Source organism: Emys orbicularis, chromosome 1, assembly GCF_028017835.1.
Source record: "Emys orbicularis isolate rEmyOrb1 chromosome 1, rEmyOrb1.hap1, whole genome shotgun sequence".
NCBI classification, from domain to species: domain Eukaryota; kingdom Metazoa; phylum Chordata; order Testudines; family Emydidae; genus Emys; species Emys orbicularis.
In genome coordinates, this window is record NC_088683.1 from 250,126,224 (window position 1) to 250,153,802 (window position 27,579).

The window sequence follows — 27,579 nt, forward strand, 5'->3', positions numbered from 1 at the left end:
TTTAATAAAATGTAGTGTTGTAAATGCTTTTAGCTTTATGTACATGCTAAACGTAAACACAGTGTAACCAACATTTATCCATTAAACTTTTTATATTCTGTTCTCTCATCCTAGTCTACATCTTTGTTACAGCCCTCTGGAACACACTGACATTGTAATAATTCTTATATCAACAGAGGTATTGCATCTTTCATAGGATCAGACAGACTAGTTTTAAAAAATCCTCTTTATACAAAATTCTTAGTTATTAGCCCTTTTGGAACATGAACTAGAAAAGTTCTCAAGATAAAATAAATTACATTGTTATTTTTCCATCAACTAGGCAAAAGTTCATACTAATTAAATAAAAAGTTCTTTAAGCAGTCTAATCAGTCTTCCATGAAGCTTTTCAGTGGGAATTTCCATTAGACAGTTCTCCATGCCGACTATCACTGCCATCCATGTCTAAAAATTGGGAGTTACAAAATGTAAATCATAATTTGTTAAATCAGTTATTTAAATATTAACGTGGTAAGCTATTATTACATTTACTGACGCTATCCCACAGAGAAACAACTTGGAGACAAGTTCTACAGTCAGTCATGCAAAATTCCCTTTGATTTCAATGGCAAAGCAAAATAGTGCACAGGAAATGAAGGTTACTTGTAACCGGAATTCTTTGAGATGACTGCATAGTCGCACTTATGGATGTTGCGCCACCGGGTGGAACTCAATGGTAGAACCTTCTTCAAGCAGTGCCCATTAGGGGAGCATGTGCACCCCTCCTCATCTCCCCTCAGTGTTTTTGAGTATTCTGATTGTGTGGCAAAATACAGGGAGGTGGCACTGCGCCTTCTACCACCTCAGTTCCTTCCAGTAACTCAGAGAGACCGTAACAGAACTGAGATGGGGGAAGTGCGCAGGAAAAAAAACAGTTACTAACCTTCTGTAACTGTTGTTCTTCGAGATGTGTTGCACATGTCCATTCCACTCTAGGGTGTGCATGCCCCAAGCAGTTGCTGGAAATTTTTCCTCAGTGGTATCCGTTGTGGCAGCTCGATGCCTGTAGCACCAGTATAAAGTGCCCAGCCCCCTCAGTTCCTTGTTTCCAGAGAACTCCGATGTAGAAGGGCAGGTTATGGAATGGACATGTGTAACATTTCAAAGAACAGTTATGGAAGGTTAGTAAATTTTTTGTTTGATCTTATGTGTGCACTCCACTCTAGGTGACTCCCAAGCAGTTGAATAAGTGGAGGGATCGGAGTTCATGGACCCACTGACTGCAGAACAGTTTGACCAAAATTGGCATCATCTCTAGCCTGTTGAGAGATGGCATAAGGGAAGGAAAACGTGTGCACTGATGACTGCCCGGGGGGGGGGGGGGGGGGTAGCTGACCTGTGGCTGCTCTGGCCGGTCCCCGGGACCACTGCTCAGGCAGTCCCCAGGGCCAGCTGCATCGGCTGCTGCTTAGGCAGTGACCGGTGCGGCTGGTCCTGGGCTGCCCCAGCAGCGGCTGGTATGGCTGCGGGCCTGCCCGAGCGACTGGCTGTAGAGCTGCTCCAGCGGCGGCCACTGTGGCGGTCTCCAGGGCCGCTTGAGAAGCCCTGGGATCAGCTACACTGACCACTGCAGAAGTCACGGAGGTTGAAGGAAGTCATGGAATCAGTGACTTCCGCAACTTCCATGACAAGCATAGAGCCCTAATGATTGTAAACCGATCTGCCAAATATAGCATCCACTCTAGAAGCTAGATCCAGAGCACAATGTTTAGTGAGTGTGCGCACTTACTTTTAAGGTTAGCAGCCTTGCAAATTTCCCTAATAGGAACCTGCTTAAGACAAGTCAAAGATGCTGCTACAGCTCTAGACAAATAAGAACATACCACACAAGGCACAGGAACTTCTGTTGGTTTCTAACACTGAAGGATGCACTGTATAACCCAGCTGGAAATAGTCTGAGCAGATATACTATGACCCATATGATTAAACAAACCAAACTTCCTAAAACTCTTCCTTCTATCCAGATAATATGCAAGACCTCTTCTGGCATTTAAAACATATAATGGAGACTCCCCCTTTATTAGCATTAAGCTGGAGAGGGGAAGACAAAGGTAAACCAATTGTCTGACATATGAAACTCAAACACTATTTTTGGTAAAAACCTGGGGATCAGATCTAAGAACCACCTTCTCTAAAAAGTCTTAAGTGGCAGGACAGCCAGCAGGGCACACAATGCACTGACCCTTCTGGCTGCGTTACAGCAGTAATGAAGATCACTTTGATAAATAAAAGAACACTCCCTCAAGAGGTTCAAGGGTGATCTCATACGCATAGATGAAACCAGATTAAGATATCAAGATGGAAGGATACGTTAGGTAACCTCTTCATGAATCTTTTAGCAGAATCATGTACAATTGGTGATCTACTATTGACCAAAACGTAAGCTGAAATAGCCATTAGGTGTACTTTTAAAGAATTAGACAACTACTCAGATTTAAGTACAGTAAATATTCCAGAATATAGGGTATGGAAGCTGCCACTGGAGAATCAGATTTTCCTCACATCCAAGCAACAAATCTAGACAATTTTAAATAGTAACACTTTCTAATACAGTTTTCTAAAATTAAGCAGTATGCTCTGTATCAATGAGGAATGTAACTGCTCAAGACTAGTCGAAGTCTGAAAGCCCAGGCTGTCAAATGAAGAAACTGAAGATCTGGATGAAGGATACTGCCTTCTTGCTGTGACAACAGAGCTGAAGACATGTACAATCTGAGAGCTGAAGCAGGTCTATGTTCCATTGATGTCTCAGCTGAGCTAGGGCAATCAATATCATTTTAGCCCTGCCCTGAAGAACCTTTTTCACCACTTTCTGAATCATTGGGGGGGGGGGGGGGAGGGAGAGAGGGAGGAGGAATCATACAGGAGGCCCTTTCCTCAATGTAGAAGGCAGGCATCTGAAAAGGACTGACTCTGCCTCCCTTCTCTGGAACAGAAGAGGACACTTTGTTGATTCCTGTTGCAAAAGGATCTATGTTGGACCAACCTCAATGGGAAAAGAGGTCTTGAACTACCTGATCTTTCAGGGACCACCTGTGAATCTGAGCACTGTCCCTGTTGAGACTATTTGCTAAACACACTGCTCTCCTCTGCTAAATGCAGGGCCAAGGCTAGATCTTGTGAAAAATGCACCAGTCCCATAATCTGACCACTTCAGCACATAACTGGAAAGAATGAGGTTCCCCTTGTTTATTCCCGCGATACACAACAGTTGTATTGTCAACTGAACAATCTTCCCTTTTATATGAGGAATGAATGATTGAGAGACAAATGAATGGCTCTTAATTCCAACACGCCAATGTGCCAGCTATTCTCAAAAGCTCAGCTACCCTAGATCATAAGCCAACCTAAATGGGCTCCCTGTCCATGTTATCATAACTGATTGTGAAGGGGCATTGAGCATCCACCACCTCAATTAATCTAGAATGTCCTGAAGCACAGTGACAAACATTTGAAGACTGTCCCTATTGGGCTCTGGGCAGCGCTTACCTGGGGGGCTCCCTGGAAGTGGCGACATCCCCCTCACCCAGCTGCTAGGCAGAGGCATGGCCAGGCAGCGCTGTGCGCTGCCTCCACACTCCCAGCCAACGGGAGCTGCAAAGCCAGCGCTCTGGGCGGAGGCAGCACGCAGAGCTGCCTGTCCACGCCTCCGCCAGTAGCTGAGCAAGGGGGATGTCGATCATTCTTTGATTAAGTTCAATTTTCCAAGGCTGGCATGATTTCAGCCAGAAGTAATTTGATTCCCAATCATCCAGGTGGCAGAAAACAGTACTACTCACTAAAGCCATCACCTCAACACCACAGTATTGAGAGTTCCAAAGTAAACTCAAGAATGAAGAGTTTTCATTCTAAAGTTCCAATTAATAAAATTAAAGGATTATCCAAATGATTAGCAAAGACCTGTTTTTATGGTAAATATGAGTGAAGGTGGGTGAATAGGGGTGTTCTGGGAAAGTTGTGATGATCTGTGTATGGGTTAAACTGTGACCATTGGGCCAAGTAATCCACTATCTATGCAGCCTCCCTCATACAACCAATAAATTGTTGCATACAATTAGCTGTAGAGTAAGAGTGGTGATTGGTTGAGGGATAATGATATCACAATGGTCTAGGACTCTTGGCATGGCACAGATACATGTTTGACTAACTGAAAGCCCATGCTGTCACATGGGTGTAATTTGTAAAGGAAAAATGGCTGAACTTAAATATTGGATGTTAAACCACAAATCTCACGGATACTGAATCTGGTGATATTCTAAACAAAAAGAGCTTCAACCCATGCTTGTAATTGTTTCCATCGCGTCACACTGATTCAAACATTCTAGGTTTTAGAGTGACAATCCTGGAATTTTATTATATAGATTACACATTGATTTGAAACACATTACATTGTACTTACCAAGTAATGCTGTGGTTTCACCTGCATCCTCTTTTAAACTGTTACACTGTAACACAGATTCATTAGTTGAGGAAGCTGACAAATCGCTTACTTCATTTCTATCATCTTCTTGTAAAGCAATACTCAAACTTCCTACTGATACACTGCCACTTATCGATTCAGGTATTGCAACTTCAAGTGCATCTTCAGGGTCACCCTTCAGAAGTAGACAAAATATTCAGTAAGCAATTATTTAGACATCAGAAAAAACAAGTTTCTAATGACTCTGCAAAAGTAAAAGTTTCTTTGATTACCCTTTACATATTAAGGAAAGCTATTTGCCCTTCCTAATACAAGAGTTGATTTATATTTTATAAAAGATTTTTCAGCCTGCCTTCTGCAAGTCATTCTTGAGTCTTACACAGGTTCCTCTCATCATAGTTGTGATCTTGTCACAGCAATTTAGAACAGACTTGCCTAGACCACATGGATCCAGCAATGTGCTGCATTACCATGCCCAAAAGTATCTTGGCCATTAGTTCCTGGACCAGGAGATAGGAGTGCTGCAAAGACATTGCAGTATGCCCCTAAGGGAAGCTATTATACTGTTAAGAGTTTGGTTTATGTGATTGCCTACCATCACACAAGAACTCTGTTGCAGAGGCAGGGATAAAATCCAGTTTTCTAGGATGGCATTCAACTGTCTACAAAGCCATCTTCTCTTTTCCTGTAGCTCCCTGCTTTATTCACTTCACACCTTCCAACCTCTGCAACAAATGAGGCAGGGGACCTGCAGACAGCCTTTACTACCCAACCCTTGAGCACTCCATCCTGTGGGGGAAAAGATAGCACTATCACATAATTAAAGATTGTATCATACATAATACACACACAATGGGGAGGTGAAATAAGGTTTCACAAGTTCCCTTAATTCTGGCATTTCCTAACTTCTGAGCGCTTGACTTTGCAACCTTAACATTCTCTTAATGTAGTTTTGTAGGAAGTAATTTCCAAAGATTTAAAAAAGAAAAGTGCACTAAAACAAATTATATCATATGGAATCATACTGTCCCTCACATCAGGACTGGGAACTTTATACTCACAAAAGAGACCTCTACTACTTGAGCTAACAAAACTGGTAATAGTGGTAGGCCATTATCCTCTGTGTGTTACAGCCATTAGAGGGGAAGAGACATTTGCCAGTGGCATTCACAGCTACTTGCTAAACACAAAGGAATATTGAGACCTGGGAATCCTTGGTTCAATTTCAGGTTCTGGGAGGGAGTGTACTATACTTCCACTGCACCACTCTTCTATGTTAGTGGTCAGAGACCTCTCTCTGCCTGTTCCACTGCTCTACAGCCAAAATGCTTTTGAAATAAATGTAGTCAAACTTTACTAATTCTGGGTCACTGAGAACGAAAATGATGCTTAAAATTGTTGATTGGCTCTAGTTTTCAAGATATGCTATTGGGTCAGTATATACGACCCTTGACTTGGGAATGGCGGAGGATAAGTGAGTTATAAAGGGAAGGGATCTCAATTTAAACCAGAAATGACTAAAATACATCTTTGACTGGATCTATGAATAAATCTATGACTGGGTTTGGACAGTACTTGCTTTTTAGGCAAAACAATGAATGATGCAATCTGAAGCTGGTATTGCGTCATACATGATATGAATTGCATCATGTGATTCCTAGAAGTCATGGATGATGCAATCATAACGAAGCTTACATCACTCTGCTGAACCAATTGCCCTATATCAGCTCTAGAAGTCATACAGTGTCGTGCTCTCTTATTTGTCAGCGTTTGATTTTGCAAAGGGACACATTTCTGTTTAGCCAAAGTGAGCAGAGATGCCTCGTACTTGTGTGAACAGTGCAGATAACTTCTGCTATGTTTGTGGTGAGGTGACTTTTGCATCACAAAAGCGCAGTATAACCACTATGGTTAAGAAAGCCTATCACCTTTCTTTTGGCTGCAAAATTGGAGATCAGGACAAGAGGTGGGCCCCACACATATGCTGCAACACTTGTGCAACAAATCTTGGCCAGTGGTTGAACAGGAAAAGGAAATCTATGCCTTTTGCAGTGCCAATGATTTGGAGAGAGCCAACAGATCATACCAGCAATTGTTACTTCTGCATGGTGCCTCCAGTTGGGAAAGGTGTGTCAAAGAAGAAAAAGTGGACTGTGCATTATCCAAACATTCCATCAGCTATACACCCAGTATCCCACGGAGAAGGACTGCCGGTTCCTGATGCACCAGAATCACTCTCACTTGAGGAAGAGGATGAAACTTCTGGTCCTGAACCATCAATGTCACAGGACCCACATTTTCTCCCATCCTCCTCCTCTGAACCACACCTCATAATACAAGGTGAACTGAATGACCTTGTCAGGGATTTGGAACTACCCAAGAGTAAGGCAGAGCTGTTGGGTTCCAGACTACAGCAGTGGAATCTCCTGGCAGGTGATGTTAGGGTTTCCATGTTCCGTGACCGTCAAAAGGATCTTGTCCCATTCTTCTTCATGGAAGGTGATCTTGTAGCCTGCAACAACATCGATGGTGTGATGGCAGCCCTCAACATCGTTCACGATCCAGATGAGTGGAGACTCTTCATTGATTCATCGAAGACGAGTCTTAAAGCTGTTTTACTGCATAATGGCAATGTTTTGCCATCAATTCCAGTTGGTCATGCAGTCCATATGAAGGAAACCTATGATAACATGAAACAACTTTTGAGGTGCATAAACTATGACCAACATCAGTGGCAGCTTTGCGGCGATTTGAAGGTTGTTGCTCTCTTGCTTGGTCTGCAGACTGGATACACAAAGTACTGCTGTTTTCTCTGCGAATGGAATAGTCGTGCAAGAGATTCCCACTACATCAAGAAAGATTGGCCACTCTGACAGTCATTGGAGCCTGGGAGGAAAAGTGTTCAGCATCCACCACTTGTTGAATCAAGGAAGATTTTGTTGCCACCCTTACACATCAAGCTGGGTCTGATGAAGAACTTTGTCAAGGCCATTGACAAAACACAAGCAGCTTTCAAGTACCTCCGTGGAAAATTTCCAAGGTTAAGTGAAGCTAAGATAAAGGAAGGTGTCTTTGTTGGTCCTCAGATTCGTGAACTTCTTCGAGATGATGCATTTGACCATGCACTGCGTGGCAAGGAAAAGACGGCATGGAAAGCCTTCCAGTTAGTGGCAATAAATTTTCTCGGAAACAACAAGGCAGACAACTACAGGTTGTTGGTGAAAAACCTCCTCAAGGCATACAAAAGCCTTGGTTGCAACATGTCACTAAAGATACATTTTTTGCACTCTCATCTAGATTTTTTTCCCCACTGAACTGCGGAGCAGTGAGCGACGAGCACGGCGAGCGATTTCACCAGGACATTGCAACAATGGAGAAACGCTACCAGGGCAAATGGAGCCCATCAATGCTTGCAGACTATTGCTGGACAGTGACAAGAGATGCTCCATTTAATGAATACAAGAGACAAGCCAAGAAGCACCGAGTAGACACTGAATAGGACTAAACTATGTACAGAATAGTTTTTTGCCTTTTGTTTCACAATAAATTTTATTTATATAACCCTTTTGCTGATTTTTAAAGTGTTACATAAACAGGACAGGTGAAATATCATGTAAAGCAACCATAAACACATGAAAAGACCTAGGTTTACAATTTATGATTAAAACTCTACTATCTACACAATATACATAGACATAAAATGTAAAAACTTAAATATCTTAGAAACAGTAGCCAATCAGTTGTTTTAATTGTCATATTTGAATTCAGCACATCAAAATAAATAATAAATAGCACATTTTATCTCTGAAGCAGATGACTTCTCAAAAATTGTAGACCAGTGTTCCCTATCTTCCTCTTCTCCTATCCATCCTCCTCAGCTCCCATCAATACTAATCTACTGTTTCCCCTTTCTAATCAAATCAGTCTGCTTCCTCCTCCTCCATGCTGCCTGGGCACCAGCGGAAGCACTGAGAGCATAGGAGATTGTCTCTCTGCTCTCAGTTTTGGTGTCTGGCACTGGAGTGGCCCACAGTAACTGGGGTGAGCAACTGAAGGTAAAATTCCTGTCCAGCCCCAGTAGCCCTGGAATGGAGCATGCCAAATCCCTCTGTGGGAATGGTCATCCCAATCTGGTTCATACTAGGAGCCGAGAGAGATGCAACATGGTCATTATATAGGAGATCTCTGGAGAATGCCACCGCTGGCTGCTAACAAACCACTGACCATGGGCAACTGCAATTTTTCGAGCACTTATAACCTGGGCAAATTTGGGTGGATTTTCAGAGGGACAGCACAAGGTGCATCCGTAACACCAACCCCCCTGGCCAAATTTCAAGTCCCTGCTCCCAAAGCACGAAGCTGCTAAAGTCTCAATGTAACAGTTATTAAAAAAAGTCAGCAGAGGCAAGATACATTTTTCCCTAATCACCTTCTCAGAAATGAGCTTTTTTTTTGGCGGGGGGGGTGAGGAGAAGGGATAAAAAGGTTTGGCTGAGGCAGTCATCTGGCATGGAAAATTTCAGCCCAAACAAACAGCTATTTCTGGCAAAGTGATAAGCAACTGAAAATGGAGACCTTAATGGAAAGTATTCAGCAACCTTAACTATATGCATCACTACCAACACCTATAATGAATGAGAGAAATATCTACAGAGTTTTATTTTAAAATTAAACTGATATTCAAAAAGCAGCAGTCATTAACATGATTTCAGAGTTTACTTGTACGTGTACAAGTAAACTATAACAATTTAGCTATTCTGCCCATTTTGTAATGTACAAACAATAGTAGTTTCCCTACTCAGCAAACCTTAGTATAGTGAGGTCCCTCATCCCTAAGACATCTAAGGTATTTCTAGGATGCCCATCAATTTAAAATCTTAGCACAGTATTAAAGATAATCAGTATATTTTCAAGTATCAAATTAAAAACTAAGCCACATTTTTCAACATAAGTGAACAAAATACATTGTGAGTTGTTTGGGTCCCTCCCCCCAATATTTGTGCACTTGCTAGTTTTGAAAATCAATAATTCACAATGGGTGACTCAGTCAATAGTGTAAGTTAGCAAGACTACTACATCAGAAAGTTTTTAACTTGTCAATTGGGGTTCCTTTTTATCAAGTGAATTTAAGGCTGGGAACAGTCACCTTGGGGACCGAAGTCCTCCATTTACAAAAAAAGCACACAACAGGCAATGGAAGTTAAAGTTCCTCCAAGCTAGTCTAGAAGTATCAAGTTTTTAGATTTATGAATAGTTAAGTTCTCTCTAGTTATTAATTCAATCTCTGCAGAAGATACAACATGTTGAAATGATTTCTGTAATGAGAATGCTCGTCTACTTAAAATGGACTGATCACCACATAGGCAACCATTTAAAGTCAGATTGTACCTTTCCACATTATCAACTTGACTGGGGTTTGAACTTGTGATGTGTAACTAACTATCCATTGTGAATACCTTAATAAATTGGGATTTGCAACTGACACGTTTCCTACATTCACCTTTGTCAAGCAATGAAGAGACGTGTCTGATCAACGGGAGAGAAATTATATGTTGGGCTGGTCATGGGTAGAGTATCAATATCTATCCCAAAAATCTGAACTCAGGGAACTCAGATACTCTAATAATCACAAAAACCCATTTTTCAGATAAAATACATTATTTTCTGCTAATTTATATCATTAAGTAGAGTTATGGGCTTCAACCATATGGATAGTATGAAAACAAGTCTTAAACTAGGTTATTAGAGTCTTAACGTAGCTTCCAGACCAGTCTCTGCAACGATTGAATCTTTAGGCCATATGGTACAACCATTGCCTCATTTTGCATAATGAAATCATGTAGATGAGCAGATCGAGGGTTCTACTACTTTTCTTACAACTTTGACAAGACATAAGTAGTGCATCAGATGAAGTATATTGTAAAGTCTCCAACCATTCCAAACAGTATTCTTTTGTTTATAAGTTAAAAAAAATAAAAATAAAAATATGCAGGCACTTTATGAAAAGAAGATTCCAGACACCATTCTAAACACACCACTTTATTCTTATGGTAAGTGCCCCTATTTATTGAGATCTCTAGAGGAGTGGTACATAGATATCCACATCCTATTAGTGGGACTGAAGGCACAATTTTCTCAAGACTACTTCTCAACAGTGATTGAGTAACCTACCACATATATCTTCATCCCTCTTTGCTGGCACTGTCAGAAAGAAATGAAAGCACATCATTTCTACTAGTTAACCCAACTATTGTTAAAAATTTTCAGGAAGGTTTTAGTGAACACTGATTCAGTTAGAGAGACCAAATGCTTACTCAGCATATCTGGGAGCATACAGACCCAGTCAACTAATTTTTCCGCCTACTTGAAAAGTTTCAAGGACTCAAAAAGCAAAAGGGCACTTCAGGTCCCTGTAAACTGAAGCATGAAATTGGTTTCTACAACTGTGCAGCTGTAGGCAAGTCACTTCTCTTCCTCAGTTTCCTCCCCCTCTGTAAAATGGGGATAAAAACAGTTACTTACCTTTCGATAACTGTTGTTCAAGATGCGTTGCATATGTCCGTTACACTGCTGGTGTGTGGCGTCCCATGCACCGATGTCGGAGTTTTCCCTAGAAGTACCTATGGGGTAGCACCACCCACACCAAAACTCCATAAGATTGGAAGTGAGGCTACAAAGAGTGAAGCCACCCTGCCGCCTTCAGTTCCTTCACAATGGAAGCTGATGGCAGACTCCGATGTATTGGGGAAGGCAGTGATGGGTCATGTAATGGACAAATGCAACATCTCAAAATACAGTTAAAAAAAAAAAGTAACTTTTTTCTTCAAGTGCTTGGATATGTCCATTACACTGTAAGTAACTCCAAAGCTGTTACCCCACACAGTGGGGCTCAGTCTCATCTGAAGGGGGAACTGTATGACTACTTTTCCTACGTTTGCATCCTCCCTTGAAGCAGTGGATAGTGCACAATGCTTGGGGAATTTTTGAAGGGAAGGCCACGTTGCCACCCTATAAATGTTCGTAATCGGCATGTGCTGCAAAGGCTGCTGAGATCAACTATGCTCTGATCATGTGTCCTGTCAACTTTTCAGGAGGCACTACCACTTTGACAGCAAAACATTGCAATGCAGCTAAGAACTAAATTTGAAATAAAAATAAATGAAGAAATAAAATGGAAAATTAAGCATCACGTGATTAAAAAAAGGAATACCATTAGATCGAAACAGAAGACTGAGAAGTTTTTTGTTTACAGGGCACACAAAACACTCAGACCACTGACAGTAAGAAGGAACTGAAGGGTAGGGGTGGCTTTATAACCTCACAGTGCTCAGGTGTAGGCAAGGTTATCCTTGTGGGTACCTCTAGGGAAAACTCTGGCACTGGTGCACCCCCCCCCCCCCCCAGTGTAAAGGACATATACAAACACTCAAAGAATGAAACTTTTCCTACCTCAGAAAGGTATTACAAGATAGTTAGCATTTTGTTAAGTGTAATATTAAGGATGAGTATTATAAATCATTACAGATCTCTCTTGTTTGGGTTCTTGTACCACAGCCATCACTGTGGTATCTATATATACACACACACACACAGGAGATAAAAATTCAGAGCAGTTGTTTCTCCAGATTAACAGGTTGACATGCAGTGTCACTTCCTGTTTTGAATGTCTGCAGTGTAGTTTTAACTAGATAAATATGTAACTCACCCAATATCCCAGAGCTTTGATGACATCTAGTTTACACATTGGACAAGTTCTGTGGTCCAACAGCCAGGGGTCAATGCAAGTCCTATGAAAGATATGCCTGAAGAAAAACAAAGTATACTTGGTTTTAATTTTTTTAAATGATAATTTATTCTTTCAGACAACCTATTCATTTTCTAGTATGTCCATCTTGAGGTTATTAGATACCTTTTTAATCTAAGTAGTTATTCAATATATTAACCTATGTGCCAAAGTTGGAAGGCAATGGACAAGTATACTGGCAGAATATATAGGTAGAACCTCTCTTTAAAGAATCTCTTAAGTGATTAAAAAGGAAAAGTAATGTCAGATTTAAAGGTTACTATAAAAAAATAGTACTAGACAGACAATACAGAATATATAACTACTCAAAGAAATATTTGGTAATACATAAAAACAACTATGCACAAAGTTTAGATCTCATCTTTAACTCTTCTTATTAAAGTACAATATTTTACCAAGCAAGGGCTAATTGTTCTTCATTGTCACATAACCAAGACATCTGATTACAGACATTTTTAGAGAAATGACCATTTCAGGACTGATCAAAAACATTAATACAAATAAGGAATCAATGTTTTATATTTCAAACACACTAAAACCCAAATAGAAGTGGAAACGTTAGTACAAAAGAGAATTTGTAAACTGAGAATTTCTCAAGATTATGGCTGTCATATTTCTAATTATACATCTAATTTTCTTTAACGGAAGAGAAAGGTTTCTCACTACAAAACATGTTCCCACAAATCTAGTAATAGTCACATACTGTATATACTCGTTCATAAGCCAAATTTTTTTTAGTAAAAAAGGGAAGCACCAGAGAAGGGGGTCGGCTTATGAACGGGTAGGGGGAGGTGGGACACTGCCCTCCCCCCCCCAACAGAGGGAGCAAGGAGAGGCAGCACAGCCAGAAGGGAAGAGGCAGGGCCAGAGTCTCTCCACTTCTGGCCGTCCCATCAGACCCACCGGAGCCGGCCGCCCCACCTGGTCAGAAACATCCTCCCCGGCCCTCCCCAGATAAGGTGGGAAGGGATGGGATGGGGAAAGTGTGGGCTAGGGGTGGGGTCATGTGGGGGGTGGTCACAGGGATTACTCCCGACTCCCAGCTTCTCCCCCCAAAAAAATTTCCCCACCAGTTGCTGTCCCGGCCTGTCAGGGTAAGCAGCTGGTGCACCGGGACACTTTGTTTACCTAGGTTTACCTCTGTGCCTGCGGACACTTGAGGTAAACAAACCATCTCGGCCCACCAGCAGCTTATCCTGATGGCTCGGGAGCCAAAGTTTGCTGACTCCTGAATTATAGGGTCGGCTTATGAACGGGTTATAAAAATTTTCTATTTTTACTTATCCATCGGGGGGGGGGGGGGGGGGGAGAGACTCGGCTTATAAACGAACCGGCTTATGATCGAGTATATACGCTATATAATTTATACATATTGTAATATTTTAATTAACGAGTTTATAACATTTGAGAGTCTGAAGTCCCCACCACATCTATGAAATACCATCTTTTCATGCCCTTGCATACGTTACGGGCCAAACAGATGGCACAACTTCAGTGGATTGTATAGCTTTACAACCCCAATGCTCCAGAAATGGCTTAGGTTTCTAGGAACCTCATTAAATATTTCTTATGGAAAGTATGGTACAAATAGATTTTAAAAGGCAATCAAACTTACTTGCATGGCAGAATTCGGACAATATCTTTCAGTTTATAGTTTTCAATGCACACAGCACAATTTTCTGCATCAACATCTAAACCCTAAAGAAAACACAGTTAAATGTACAGGTAGACCATGACATTAAAAAGATCATGACTATAACAAGCATTATGAGTCATGTAGTATAATCATTTGAACAGAATGCTTTAAAATGTCTCAAATAAGAAGAATTTTCTCTTATTTAATTCAATTAGAAATACTCTACCAAAAGGTGGTTTGATACAATCAAAGTCACCGATTGTGACTAAATCTAGATATATCGCATGCCAATCCAAGCACTTTTTGGGTGACTTACTTCTCTGAACATTGGTGTTTTTAATGGGGTGCAATTAAGCATTTTAGTAAACTAAAAATTATAATAAATAAAGCTAGCCATCTCCAGATGTATGAGATTTCACATAGTAAGTATGAAAGATATAGCAACAGACAAACTCATTTAACTCCCAATCTACAGTCTCAAGAGCTAATGAGCATTCAACATACTCTTATAGGGTTGAATGGTGCCTCATCCTGCTTCTTCAGCCTTCTCCTCCCACAGTGCCCTGGTAAACAGGCTTACACAGAAAATCTAAGAAGGACTGGAGAGGAAAGAATCCTCCCTCATACTCCAAATGAAGCAGCTTAACAAGATGCTTAAGACCTCTCTCTCTAACCTCTCACTCATTCAATTCTAAGAAAAGAGTATATTGAATGCTCATTAGCCCGAGACTATAGATCAGTGGTTCTCAACCTATTTACCATTGTGAGACGCATATGCAGCTGTGTGTTACGTGGGCTGCATCCACATAATATATATACTATTTGTATGGGCCTGAAGATGTCACATGGCCACAGTTGTGTGCTGACTGGGCCACAGGTTGAGAACCACTGCACTGTAGTCAGAGTACAGTGTGCAATTACTCATGCAATAAACACTTTTTGGGAGAGTCCTCCATGTATTCTGACATGTCTTGCCCCTTTTGTAGTTACAGTTGCAATATAAATGTGAAGGAAAACTTAAGTATGAAGATTAATTGATTACATGGTATACAAAGTATTTTAACTGAGTTGTATACTAAAGCAAATATATGAAGGATATCCAAATAGGGTCCTAGCATAAAAACACAATCCAAGTCTTTCATATCTGCAGGTTACTAAAAAATATGGGTGTCCATTACTGCAAATGCTTACATGAGTTAGTAATGTGAGTAAGATTGGAGGATCAGGCCCATAATTTCTATTTTATACATTGTATGTAAGAGTCATTTTAAATAAAAAGTTACTTGTAACATTTCTATATTAGTTGCCAGTCTGTACATTTAAAGTTAAATTGATAAAATACATTTACTACTGCAGTATTTTTCACTGAACGCAGGGGCAGATGCCAACCATGGCATATGTAGCACATAATCAAATAAGTGTCCATTTCACAATAATCCCACACAATCTGCTCAGAAAAGATCCACACAACTGTAAACATGCATGTGTTTTTAAAGTGCTTCAACTTTGAATGTTGCTATACTACTACTTTAACACAAAAAGCCCTACATTATTTGTTACAATTGTGATGGATGAAGGGGGTGGATGGTAAGCTCCTTTAGTGGATGCCCAGCCAGTTGGCTGTGGAGTCCCTCTTGGTGGCTGTTCTCTGCTTGCTTTACCTGTAAAGGGTTAAAGTCCCCCAGGTAAAGGAAAGGGAGTGGGCACCTGACCAAAAGAGCCAATGGGAAGGCTAGAACTTTTTAAAATGGGGGAAAAAACTTCCCCTTTCTCTCTGTTGTAGTTCTCTGGGAGAGGGGGGAAAACAGGGAGCAGTTATGCTATGAGAAGCTTTAAGCCTAGGTATGATCATAATCTTAATCATAAGATCATATCTAGAACTACTTATTTGGAACCCCAAATGTGCAAGTAGATCAGGAATGTTTAGAAAGACACGATTAGGTTTATTTCTGTTTACTTTTTATGCTAGTGAACTCCTCTGTGCTAACCCCAGATGCTTTTGTTTGCTTGAAACCTTTAAACTGAACCCCCAAAAAGCTAGTTTGGGTGCTTAATTTTTAGAATTGTTCTTTTAAAATCTTGCAAAAGCTTAAGTTCCAGATGTATTTTCTTTCTTTTTTGTTTTTAATAAAATTTACCTTTTAAGAACAGAATTGGATTTTTGGTGTCCTAAGAGATTTGTGCATATGTTGTTTAATTAGCTGGTGGCAACAGCTAATTTCCTTTGTTTTCTTTCTCAGCTCTTCCCCGGAGGGGGAGTGAAAGGGCACGAGGGTCCCCACAGAAAGGCATTCCCAAGTGCGCCTTCCGGGGTTCCAAAAAGGGGTTTTGCATTTGGGTGGTGACAGCGTTTACCAAGCCAAGGTCAGAAAAACGCTGTAACCTTGGCAGTTTAATACAAGCCTGGAGTGGCAAGTATTATTTTTACAAATCCTTGCGGGCCCCCACCTTCTGCACTCAAAGTGCCAGAATGGGGAATCAGCCTTAACAACAATAAAGAACAGAAGGGAAAATGTTGTGATTGTGATGACTGGACCAAAGGAAAACAAAATATACATCTGTCCAGACAATGTAAGACACTACTTCTAGATAACTCATTTCACAGAAGTACACCTGCTCCAGCAAGTTATATTAAATTTAACCTGTCTTTGCAAATAATCTGCCTATAGTCTCACAAAGTAAGCCCACATGGGATGTAGAGAAAGTCTAGGAGTGAAGACCTGTCAAGCTTTGTTAATATATACATTTTAAATAAGCTTTTCTCTGTCCATGAAGTAATGATTAGAAATATGTAAAAATCTTTGGGAATGAGACATTCTTTAAAGGATTAATCACAATTTTTATGCATTTCTTCCTATTCTAGAATCATAAAAAGAAAACAGTACCAAGACTAACAGATTTGTAATATATGGAATTGTGTAATCAACAGATCATGGGAAATATTGCACAATTCAATTGTAATGTTGACATTTGGTGCTAGCCAAGATCCTATGCTGGTAAACGTATCTTTGTTAGATGTTAAATACTGGCCTTCATGTTTTCATTACAGTCTTTTTATTATAAAGATACTATTCCACCTACAGTAATTGAGAGAAATAAGAAACCCTCTAATTTGGTCTTGTGATGTCTTGTACAACTTGATACTACTCTAAGTTATAAATCTGCCTTTCCTTTAGAGGTAGTAATGAGGATTTGATTTTTCAGCTTGCTTTCTAGAGACAGAGAAAAACAGGTTAATAAAAAGAGAAGACAGTCATGCACTCTAATTTATAGACAGCCCAACAGGAGTTAAAATCATTTTTATTTTTAAAATCATAAATACAATGAAGTAAGCTTGCAAAGACCATTCTGACCAAACAAAACAGTTTAAGTTACTAAATTACCTTGTCTCCATGCTTCACAGTATGCAACTGAAGCTGGTTGATCACTTTCTTGGTTTCTTTTCTGTGGCCCTTAAAGTGGTGAGAGAGAGAGAGAATGTTTAAAATAAAGTTACACAAGTTCAGTGAAAGAGTACCAAATTATGAAAAACTTTAAATACAGTGACAAAAGGTGGGAATTTCCTGAATGTATTCAAAGGCTTTGTAAACTATACTGAATACTCTAGTACAGGGGTCGGCAACCTCTGGCACACGGCTCGCCTGGGTAAGCACCCTGGCAGGCCGGGCCAGTTTGTTTACCTGCCGCGTCAGCAGGTTCGGCCGATCGCGGCTCCCACTGGCTGCGGTTCGCTCCAGGCCAATGGGGGCTGCGGGAAGCAGCGCGGGTCGAGGGATGTGCTGGCCATGGCTTCCCAGAACCCCCATTGGCCTGCAGCAGCGAACCGCGGCCAGTGGGAGCCGCGATCGGCCGAACCTGCCGACGCGGCAGGTAAACAAACTGGCCCGGCCCGCCAGGGTGCTTACCCTAGCGAACCGTGTGCCAGAGGTTGCCGACCCCTGTACTAGAGTATTCAGTATAGTTTACAAAGCCTTTGAATACATTCAGGAAATTCCCACCTTTTGTCACTGTAGTAAGTTTATAAAGCCTTCCACCCACCAATGCACATTAAGGAGGAGGGAGTTCCACATTGTATGGGGCACTACAGCAAATACACGATCATCTATTGATATAAACACTGGTGAGATGCATAAGAATTGCGTATTGTCAAAGTGCAGATACATGTGGAGACAAGGACAAAAATCAATTCCCCACTTTATAGGCAACCAGTGTAGAGAGGAAGAAGGAGACACATAACAGGACCACAGTTAATCCAATAAGCAAATATACTGGTGGTGCATATTGGATAGTCAAAAGGAAGCGGAGAGACACAGCTAGGTATCTGCAGCATACTGATAATCTTCCCTGTTATCTTGCCAAGAGGTCTGACAGACAATGATCATCAGAGAATGCATTTCATTTAACCTGAGAAGATGTTTAAGAAACCATATCAATTGCACAATTCTCCAAATCAATTTAGCCTGCTACATATTCCCTGCAAAGTTACAACTACATGTAAAACAGGAGGGCATGGGAGGGAGGAGCAGTCACACCTTAAATAGCCCCTCTTGATATAGAACGAGGATTAAAATAAAGAATCTATAATCCATCTGGAAAAAGTATGGAAAAATGTTATTCTGCTCAGTCTGGGTCTCAAATTTTCTTTTCCACTGCAAATGCAAACATATGCCCTTTATTGTAACATGAATGGCCTGAGGAAAGGACTTCAATTTAAGAGGACACTGTATAGTTAAATGTTCATTAAAGTAAAAAATTCTTAAGGGTGATCTCAATCCTGCATTTGGATCCATGCAGATGTAACTTCATGCCTATTCAGAAACCCAGTGGAGTTCCACATGAACCCAAATGCAGCATCAGGGCATAAGATACCAACACCACTTCAGGTGTTCCCCCCCACTAAAAACACTGAACTTAATATTCACCATTTACACAATCTACTTTTTGCACAATACTAATTTTGAACAGTGAAGATAGACCAGTCAATATAACTTTTTATACACTTTTTCTAATCAATTTTATCAGATTTTGCCACTGAACGGTAACCGTGCTTCCAACTGCAAACGTTTTTTTTTGTTTGTTTCCCAACTCTACCAATCAAATTAGTGATTCCAAAAGACAGCCTGTAATAGTCTTCTCAGTTTTAGAACCTGATCCTGTAACCCTTAAACAAGTAATCCTACTTGAGAGAATAGGACAACTTGTCTGACTGAAGACTACTCCATAAGTAAAGTCTGTAGGATCACATTCTTAGGCATATTTACATATATGGGAAATGACATTTCCCATATCATCATCATCATCTTGGGGCACCCTATTACATATGTTAAAAATTATCTGTCTAATCTATCCAACTATTATGTTATACTCAATCTGTTTCATAAAGCTAGATTTGTCAACTATTAGCAATTTGAACATACGGATATGAAAGTATCCCCCCCGCCGATTTGTTTTGGACTGGAAATATGAAGTTCCAGGAAACATTTTTATCATTAACACCTAATCCTTACACAGGGCTTAATTTTCAATGTATCGTACAAAAACCTTTGCTTTTTAGAATATCTCTCTGAGGTACTGTATTCATTTTACTGACTAGGAAAGCATGTTATTGATTGATTGCCTCCCCTCCAGGCCATGTAAGTCAGTAGCAAAGGCAGATTTTGAACTGGGTAGCTTCTGAATCTCATCCCCATAGGCAGTCCACTAGACTAATGATTAACTTTTTTTTATCTGCAGCCCACAAAATGGCTGAAGTTGTCCCACATCCCAAAGACTGGATTTTTTCCCTCCTAAGTGGATTTCCCATCCATTTCGTGGGTGTCTCAATAAAAAATTCAAAAAAAAAAAAAAAAAAAAAGTGTGAGATACCGATGGGGCTACTTACTGATCACCTACTCTCTCCCCAGTAATCAGGTCCAGAAGTTTGGAACAGCACGTCCTAAAAAGATGTAAAGTTGACTACACAGCCCTTTGTGGTTCATCCTGGGGCCAAATCTCCATTAATTTGGAGCAGTGAGCACAGAGGAACTGCTCTTGAAAAGCAGAGGGATTGTAAAGAGGCAAAGGAAGTAGCTGCAGCAGCAGCAACTGGAGGGAATGAACTGCTCCTCTCCCTCCCCCCAGCACTCTTACTGGGTCCTAGTGGCCCAGGTAATTTGCTGCAACTCACTAGGCTTCCCCCCTGCAATCAATTTCCAGGTTGTGGCCCACCAGAGGATTGGGGCTGAACTACAATCACAATGCCGGCTTCAGGGTCAGCTTTTGTAAAGCTTTACAATACAACATTTTAGGTTTATAGGAATGTTTTCACCCCTCAGCTCATTAGTAGTTGGCCCAGTGACTCTCTCCATTAAACTTTACTCAGAGCTCTCTAGCTGAAGACTGGAAAAGGAGGAGGAAGCAATTCCCTAAGTTACAGTTTTAATTGGGAGGAAGGAAGAGAAATAATACATCTCACCCAGTGAGCACTAGTCATCAAACATTGCTCTGTACCAAGTTTCACTAAAATTGTTGCCCAATTCTAAATTAAACTTGATCTGGTAGGAGGCAGATATTTCAGATAAAAATCTAGTTATTAAAGCTAAATAGGCTTGAGATGTCAATTAACATGCTGCTTATAAGTGTATTCATTTAAAAATGTATTCGTTCTAAGCAGTATCCATGGACTGTCATAGACAAGAAAATATGGTGCTAAACAACATTTCAATAAAATTAGTATCGGACACAGAAAGAATTTTACAGGAGACATGTAAGAGAGAAAACAAACTTTAAAAACTTTTAATAAGGTTACTTTTTAAAATCATTATCACCATCTGCAATTACCTGGCTTCCAAATTGTGACCCAGTATATAGAAAACGTTGTATATAGTAAAATATGAGCCAGGCTAGTGATATAATCATCATGGTGATAAAAGCGATGGCTACAAACACAACTGACTGTCCACTGATATATTCTTGCACATGTCTTGTGCCAACACCAATAGTCATTTTTACTGGAATCCCTCTGCGTACTGGTTCCAAAATTTCTATCCCTTTTGGATATCCAACCATAATTACCACTGTATTGCCCGTTCCTGTTGGAGAAAAGGGGGAGGGGGGGAAAAAGTCAGCAGAATGCACACTTACTCCAGTTTATTATCTGAATGCAATTCAATCCTTTAAAGTTAAAATGTAAGAGGTGGACAACATTAATGGAAAATGCTTAAAATTCTGAAAACAAAGCAGAATTACTTTGATAAAGCAAGTTTAATTACTAAAACAGCTTGCATTATATATTATTGCATTTGAGAATTTCACAAAGAAAATAAGAACTTATACACGTACTAGAAATAGTTGAAATAAAATATATCTATTGAGGCCCTGCATGCTTCATTCCACAGAATATAATGGGATGCTGATCTTAAGATTCATTTAGCAAATAAGATCAATACAATTTATCAGGCTCTATTTAAAGTACTAAAATGCATTCACGAGTATCCATTTGTTAGTTCATAACTCTATAGTAGTAGCTGAAGATTGAACAAAAGAGCTTGATCATTTTGCCACATGTAATAGACCGTTTCAAGCCAGATCCCAAAGTACTCAAGCCAGATCCCATCCAACTCTGGGATGGAACCAACAGGAATTTCAAGTCTTTTTAAATGGTATCTGTCAGAGTTTGCTGTGGAAATACTTAAGGCCTTTTCAAGTCAAGAGTCTCTATCTTCATGAGAGAGTTACTTGAAGTTATAAGTGCTTTTTTTTTTAAAAAAAAAAAAAAGCAGAGCACTGTGGCAGGCCAGACAATAAATAGAAGACCTGCATGGGACTTACTGTAAACAAAACCAAAATTTCCCCCTTCCTGGGGATTTATTTCAGTTGATCGAAAACAGCACATTCTTAGACCTTTGTCAGAGGTGTCTGTCGCAACATCTTTCTAAAGTAAATAAATTGCACTTAAAGAAAGGGGGCTTACTTGCTAACAATGTTCTGGGAGACCCACAGGTGCAACTTTCAGGTGACCTGGGAGACAAGAGTGCAGTTTGTATCATCCCCTATTTCCCTGTATGCTAAAACTATTATGGTTCCTCAAAGGATTATTATTATTATATTTCCCTGCCTGATTTTCTCCTCCCAGTTCAGAGACAAGAAGGAATAGAACTACAAGAAGCCAGCTTGATACCTGGGGTGGCGTAGGGAATGATTTCAACCCACCCTACTCATGAAACTATTGACTTCAGGCTTTAAAGCTGGGATCAACATCATGGGCTTCCTTATACATTCCAGACTGCTTATTCAAGACTACTTCCTCCCCATGAAGATATGTTTTGATGGGCAAAAATATGTTTTTTCCAATTGCGTTAATGTCACAATTGCAAAACCCCATTAAAATGTAGGCTATTGTGTTTGAAGTGGTGTTAGCTGGTCATGTCACCAAGGCTCCCTCCTAAGCTACAACATACTGCAGCTTCAAATGTGTTAGCCTGCATCTTAATAGATTATTTCAATTGTGTTAAGCTAACAATTCAACCTACCCCTTCATTACCCACCAAGAGAAGACCACATTTTCTGACTCCAGTATTTTTAAATCCTTTAGAGGCAACCCTTGGACAGGATAATGCTGAAAGCATGAGGGTTCTCTCACAAACCTAAGAGGACTGTACTCTCATCCATGTTAAGAAGTTATTACACTGCCATTTCAGTACATGGAGCTTTACAAACCAGCAAGACATGTCTCTGCCCTGAGGAACCTACAATCAGAAGTGGACATAAAGAAATACTGAAAACTGAGAATTCATTTCAAAGATACAAATAGCCTCATCAAAAATCTTTAAAAAGTTTTTAAAGCTTGAGCCTCTTCCAATGGAATAATACTCTCCCTCCAGAATATTTAGATCCTAATGTCAGTTGGCCTTTTTTTAGTCACAGAACACCCACCACTCTAGCCATTACGAGGATAAAAACAAGTAATTAGTTAAGGGGGGGGGGGGGAGGAGAAGAGAGAGAAATCAGAAACAATTTCCATCTTTAAACCAAGCCAAAGACCATTACCAGCTATAGAGAGCAATTTCATCTGCACAGCCACTCAACCAAAATTAAATACTTTTACTTATTTGTAATCCAACAGATGAAAATTTCTCTTTTTATAATATCTTGTTACTTATCAGCACTGTTTATCAACCTGTGTTAAGCACTTTTTAATGTGTTCTGTGTAGCTTAGTACTAAATAGAGAGCCAAGGAAGTACCACGAGTAGCTCGGATCCCACTCCAGATGCACATTTAACCTAGATGTGTATAGCTCAGAACCACATGTATGCAAATCTTAAACAGGAAAGTATATTCGATATGTCCTCTTGTTCATTGTCTCCCCCTTCTTCTGATGAAATAAGCTATACCAGCAAAAATGCAGTTTTGCCAGTATACCCTGTCTACACTAAGGGCTTTTGCCAGCACAGCTATGTTGGTCATGAATCAAGTCTCTTCATACCCCAATCGACAATACACCTCTACCCCAATATAATGCGACCTGATATAACACGAATTCGGATATAACACGGTAAAGCAGCGCTCCAGGGGGGCGGGGCTGCGCACTCCGGCGGATCAAAGTTCTATATAACGCGGTTTCACCTATAACACGGTAAGATTTTTTGGCTCCTGAGGACAGCGTTATATCGGGGTAGAGGTGTACCAAGAAAAGTTTGTAGTGTAGACCTAACCTGAGAAACACGAATCCTTCTGATGCGGGCACAGGGAAGTAAAACAAGAAACAGAAAAAAAAAAAAAAAAAAAAAAAACTAAAAAGGAGAGGGGGAAAAAAACAGGAAAGGAAAGAATAGAATATAGGCAGAAAGTTAAAGGGAAGAAGAGATTTCACAGAAAAGCAGACAGCAACTATGACAAGGCATAGTATAAAGGCATCTGTTGCAAGAAGAGAGGGGAAGATGGAAGTATTTTTTATATTTTTTTCTTCTACAGACAGAGTATCATCAGAGGGAGAAAGAGGCCTAATATAAGGGTTGTGAGAGAGTTATTAACCAAACCCAGGAAGCCCAAGCTGACACTTAGGCTATGTCTACAATAGCATGTTTGTCGGTAACATTTTTGTCAGAGGTGTGAAAAAACACCCCCGAGTGACAAAAGTTTTAATGATGAAAAGCACCAGTGTGGATAGCACTTCATTGGCAGGTGTGCTCCCAGCAACAAAGCTAGTGCCCCTCATTGGAGTTGGTTTTATTTTGTCGCCGGGAGAGCTTTCTCCCAGCGACAGAGTAGTTACACTGTGCACCTTACAACGGCAAGGCTGCAGCGGCACAGACGCACTGCTGTAAAGTGCACAACACAGACATAGTCTTAGGGTATGTTTACTGCTGCAGCTGTGCGGTTGTAAGGTCTCCCACATAGCCGCTTTTATGCCAGTGGGAGAGAGCTCTCCGTATTGGCATAATTAAACCACCCCGAACAAACAGTAGTAGCTATGTCGGCAAGAGAGCTTCTCCCGTCGACACAGTGCTGTCTACACTGGCACTTTTGTCAGTAAAACATCTGTTGTTGGGGGGGTGTCCACACCTCTGACAAACAGAAGTTTTTACCCGCAAAAGTGCTAGTGTAGGCATAGCCTTACAAAGCAGCTTAATTGTACTAGTTAATCATAATTCCAACTTGCAGGATGGTGCCACTCACTTATTATTTCAAAAGGGACTTGCTTCCTTTCAGGGTCTCAAATATACTTTGAACCAACGGTACTCTGAAGTTGACTTTTTCAGCTAATTTTACTAGAGGAAAAGAAAACTGTCTTGTTTAAAAAAAAAAAAAACTACTAAAATTTATTTAAAATCCTTTTGAAAGATTGCCTGGATACTAGTAAGATTACTACACAGTGGCAGGTTCGCGGATATTTGCGACAGGGTTTTTCCCCCACTATGCTTTGATTTCTTACTCCTTATATCCTGCCCTGAAGGTCTCCTCCTATGCCTTTAAACCTACTTAATAGTTTAAAAAACAAAAACAAACAAACAAACCCACACACACACACAACCTACCCATTTTTTTAAGTTCTCAAGCAGATAATGCTTTCACACACAAAAAAATGAAGCAGACTCTGTGGAGCCAGAACACCTGAGTTCTTACCTTGGCACAGTCAGACACCTTCTGTAGGGTACAGATAGCTAGGCACGCTTAGACAAGTCAATTTGATCCCTCTATACATCACTTTTCTCACCTTACTTCAGAGAGGTGTGAGGACTATAATGTGTACTTTGACGATGAAGTGTTAAGTACTACAATAAAGCCTGCACTGAAGACTCATCCAATAGGTAATTCCCTGTCTTAAGTGGCCATTTTTACATATCCCTGCGGTTTCCTGTACAATTTTGTTCAGCCTGTAGTTAAAGAGCAACATATTAACTTCTTATGTATTATGTGTTCAGATACTACTGTGAGACTCACCACAGAAAGACCTGGGGCAGTTGCTCAATAGGTTCATTGCAACACTTCTTGATAGTTTCTGCGTCCCTTCCTAGAGACTTGGTGTAAAACTTTGCGCACCTACATTAGTATTCTATGTAGTGACAGGAAACAAGCCCTACACGTCCTTTGTAAGGGCTCTTCGTGGTGTTCCCCTTTTCCCTTTCCCCCGAAAAGCATCGTGTCACCAGTGTGAGCCACTGGCTAGAAGCACAAAACCGGGGAATGCTGAACCCAGACACGCCCTCGGCTCCCCGCTCCACCCCCCCCCCAAAAAAACCCCCTCACTCCCCACTTAAGTGTCCTCCTGTCCCACCGGACCCTCTTCCTCGAGCCCCCTCCCCCGGGGCGGGGTCCCGCCCTCTGCCGAGACCCCAGGCACCGGGACTCAACGCCCCGGCTGCGGCCCCACTCACCGAGGTGGGACATGGAGACGGTGGCGTTGCCGAAGCGTTGCTCGTTGTAGATCACCACGGCCACCGCCCGCTTCCGGGCCGCGTTGGTGACTTTGTCCTTGAAGGTGCAGCCCCCGCGGGCCACCAGCGCGATCCAGGGCGGCGGCGGCTCCCCGCTGGGCGGGCCGTGGCTCCCCGGCGGCAGAGGCACATCGTAGTCGGTGTCCGAGGCGCAGCCCTCCATGTGGCGGGCGGAGGCGCCGCGGGGGATGCCCACCAGGCCCTGCGCGCCCTCCTTGGGGGAGCTGTCCCCGTAGCGGCCGCTCTCGGCGCTGCCCCGCACCGTGCGGTTGCTGAGCGGCTCGGTGTAGGCGGTGCTCACCCACGCCGTGTACCACTCCAGGAGCCGGGCGCCGCCGCCGCGCGGGGCCCCCAGCGCCAGCAGCGCCGCCGCCACCAGCGTCAGGCGGGCACGGCACAGCATGGCACGGCCGCGGCGAGCGGGGAGACCTGGGCCGTCTGCGTCGCCTGTCTCCTCCTGGTCCGCGGGAAGAATGAGAGGCGGAGGGGCGCCGCCCACTTCCCCAGCCAGGCCGCCGCCGCCGCCGCGGCGCAGGTAACGGGCGCCCACCCCGCCCTAGTGGGAGTTGCAGCCCGAGCGCAGCTAATGGGCGGCGGAGGCCGGGCTGAGCCGGCTCCTCCCCCTTAGCCTGGCCGGTGGGCGGGGCCGACCGGCGAGCTCCCAAGAGAGGGGGTGTCCCGCGGTGAGCTCTGCGTGCGGCTCTTTCACAAACCGCTGCCGCCCACAGACCCGCCCTGTGCGCGCGCAGGGGCCGAGCGGGGGAAGGGAGCCCTCGAGGCAGCACCGGAAGAGTTAATGTCCCCTGACCCCGGCCTGCTCCTTCCTCCCCCGACCGTTGGCCCTGAGAACACGGGGTGGGGGTGGAGGAGTCTGAACGGCTCGCGCCCCTGAGCGTGCTCGAGGAGCCGCCGTTTCCCGGCTTGCGGGAGAGTAGAGGCTGCCTGCTCAGCGTCCTTATTGTGAGCGCGTGAGGCCCCGATCCGGCCGCCCACGCGGAGGCACGTGTTCAGCTGAGGGGGTCCCCCTGAAAATGATCAACGTGAATCCGGGCACCTGCCCTGAAGCGTTTGCAGGGTCTGGAGGAAAGACATTCCCCGCCCCTCAGTGCTCACAGCCCTGCCAACGGGGCCCAGGCTGTAGGTCGTGGGCCGGAAAGGCCAACGCAGAAGAGACCCAAGGAGGCCCGGAGGAGGATGATCACTTGGATGTCTGTGTTTGTTTTTTAATGCCAGCAAGAGGATGTGACTAATTGAACTGGCTGGCTCGCCCACGTTTGGTCAGTGACACACAAGTTAGTCAGTCACTCCACCCTCCAAAACACTCCTCACCTGCATTGTAGGGGTCATCCCCAGAGGAGGATGGGAAGGAGCGAAATGGATGAGAGGAAGGGAGGGTGAATGAAGGGTCAAAAGCCAGGTAGAGATAGAGAGGATGGGCAAAAATAGAGCATGACAAGGAGAAGAGCAAAATCACTAAAGATAAAGAGAGCTCAAATAAACCCTTAAAATGGATGAGGAGTCCAGTGTCACCTTAAAGACTAACAAATTTATTTGGGCATAAGCTTTAATGGGTAAATAACCCCACTTCTTCAGATCCATGGACTGAGGGTTACAGATGCAGGCATAAATATACTGACACATAAGAGAAGGGAGTTACCTTACAAGTGGAGAACCAGTGTTAACAAGGCCAATTCAGTCAGGGTGGATGTGGTCCATTCCCAATAACTGATGAGGTGGTGTCAATACTAAGAGAGGGAAAATTGC

The 27,579-nt window shown here is 42.2% G+C and overlaps 1 protein-coding gene across 2 annotated transcripts; it reads right to left on the reverse strand.

Annotated features, from left to right (window-relative positions):
- On the reverse strand, positions 1–26,218 carry RNF149 (ring finger protein 149). Of its 2 annotated transcripts, none has more exons than XM_065407243.1 (7): positions 25,756–26,218; positions 20,719–20,969; positions 17,283–17,351; positions 13,879–13,961; positions 12,165–12,261; positions 4,439–4,634; positions 1–444 (listed from the first exon to the last, which is right to left on the reverse strand). In XM_065407243.1, exons 1-7 carry the CDS (start codon positions 26,216–26,218, stop codon positions 389–391), a joined length of 1,215 nt encoding a protein of 404 aa, XP_065263315.1. In that variant the 3' UTR covers positions 1–388. The 2 variants fall into 2 exon arrangements, with proteins under 2 accessions (XP_065263315.1, XP_065263306.1); XM_065407234.1 differs by lacking the exon at positions 1–444 and adding an exon at positions 2,675–2,796.
- Between the last annotated feature and the right edge of the window lie 1,361 nt (positions 26,219–27,579).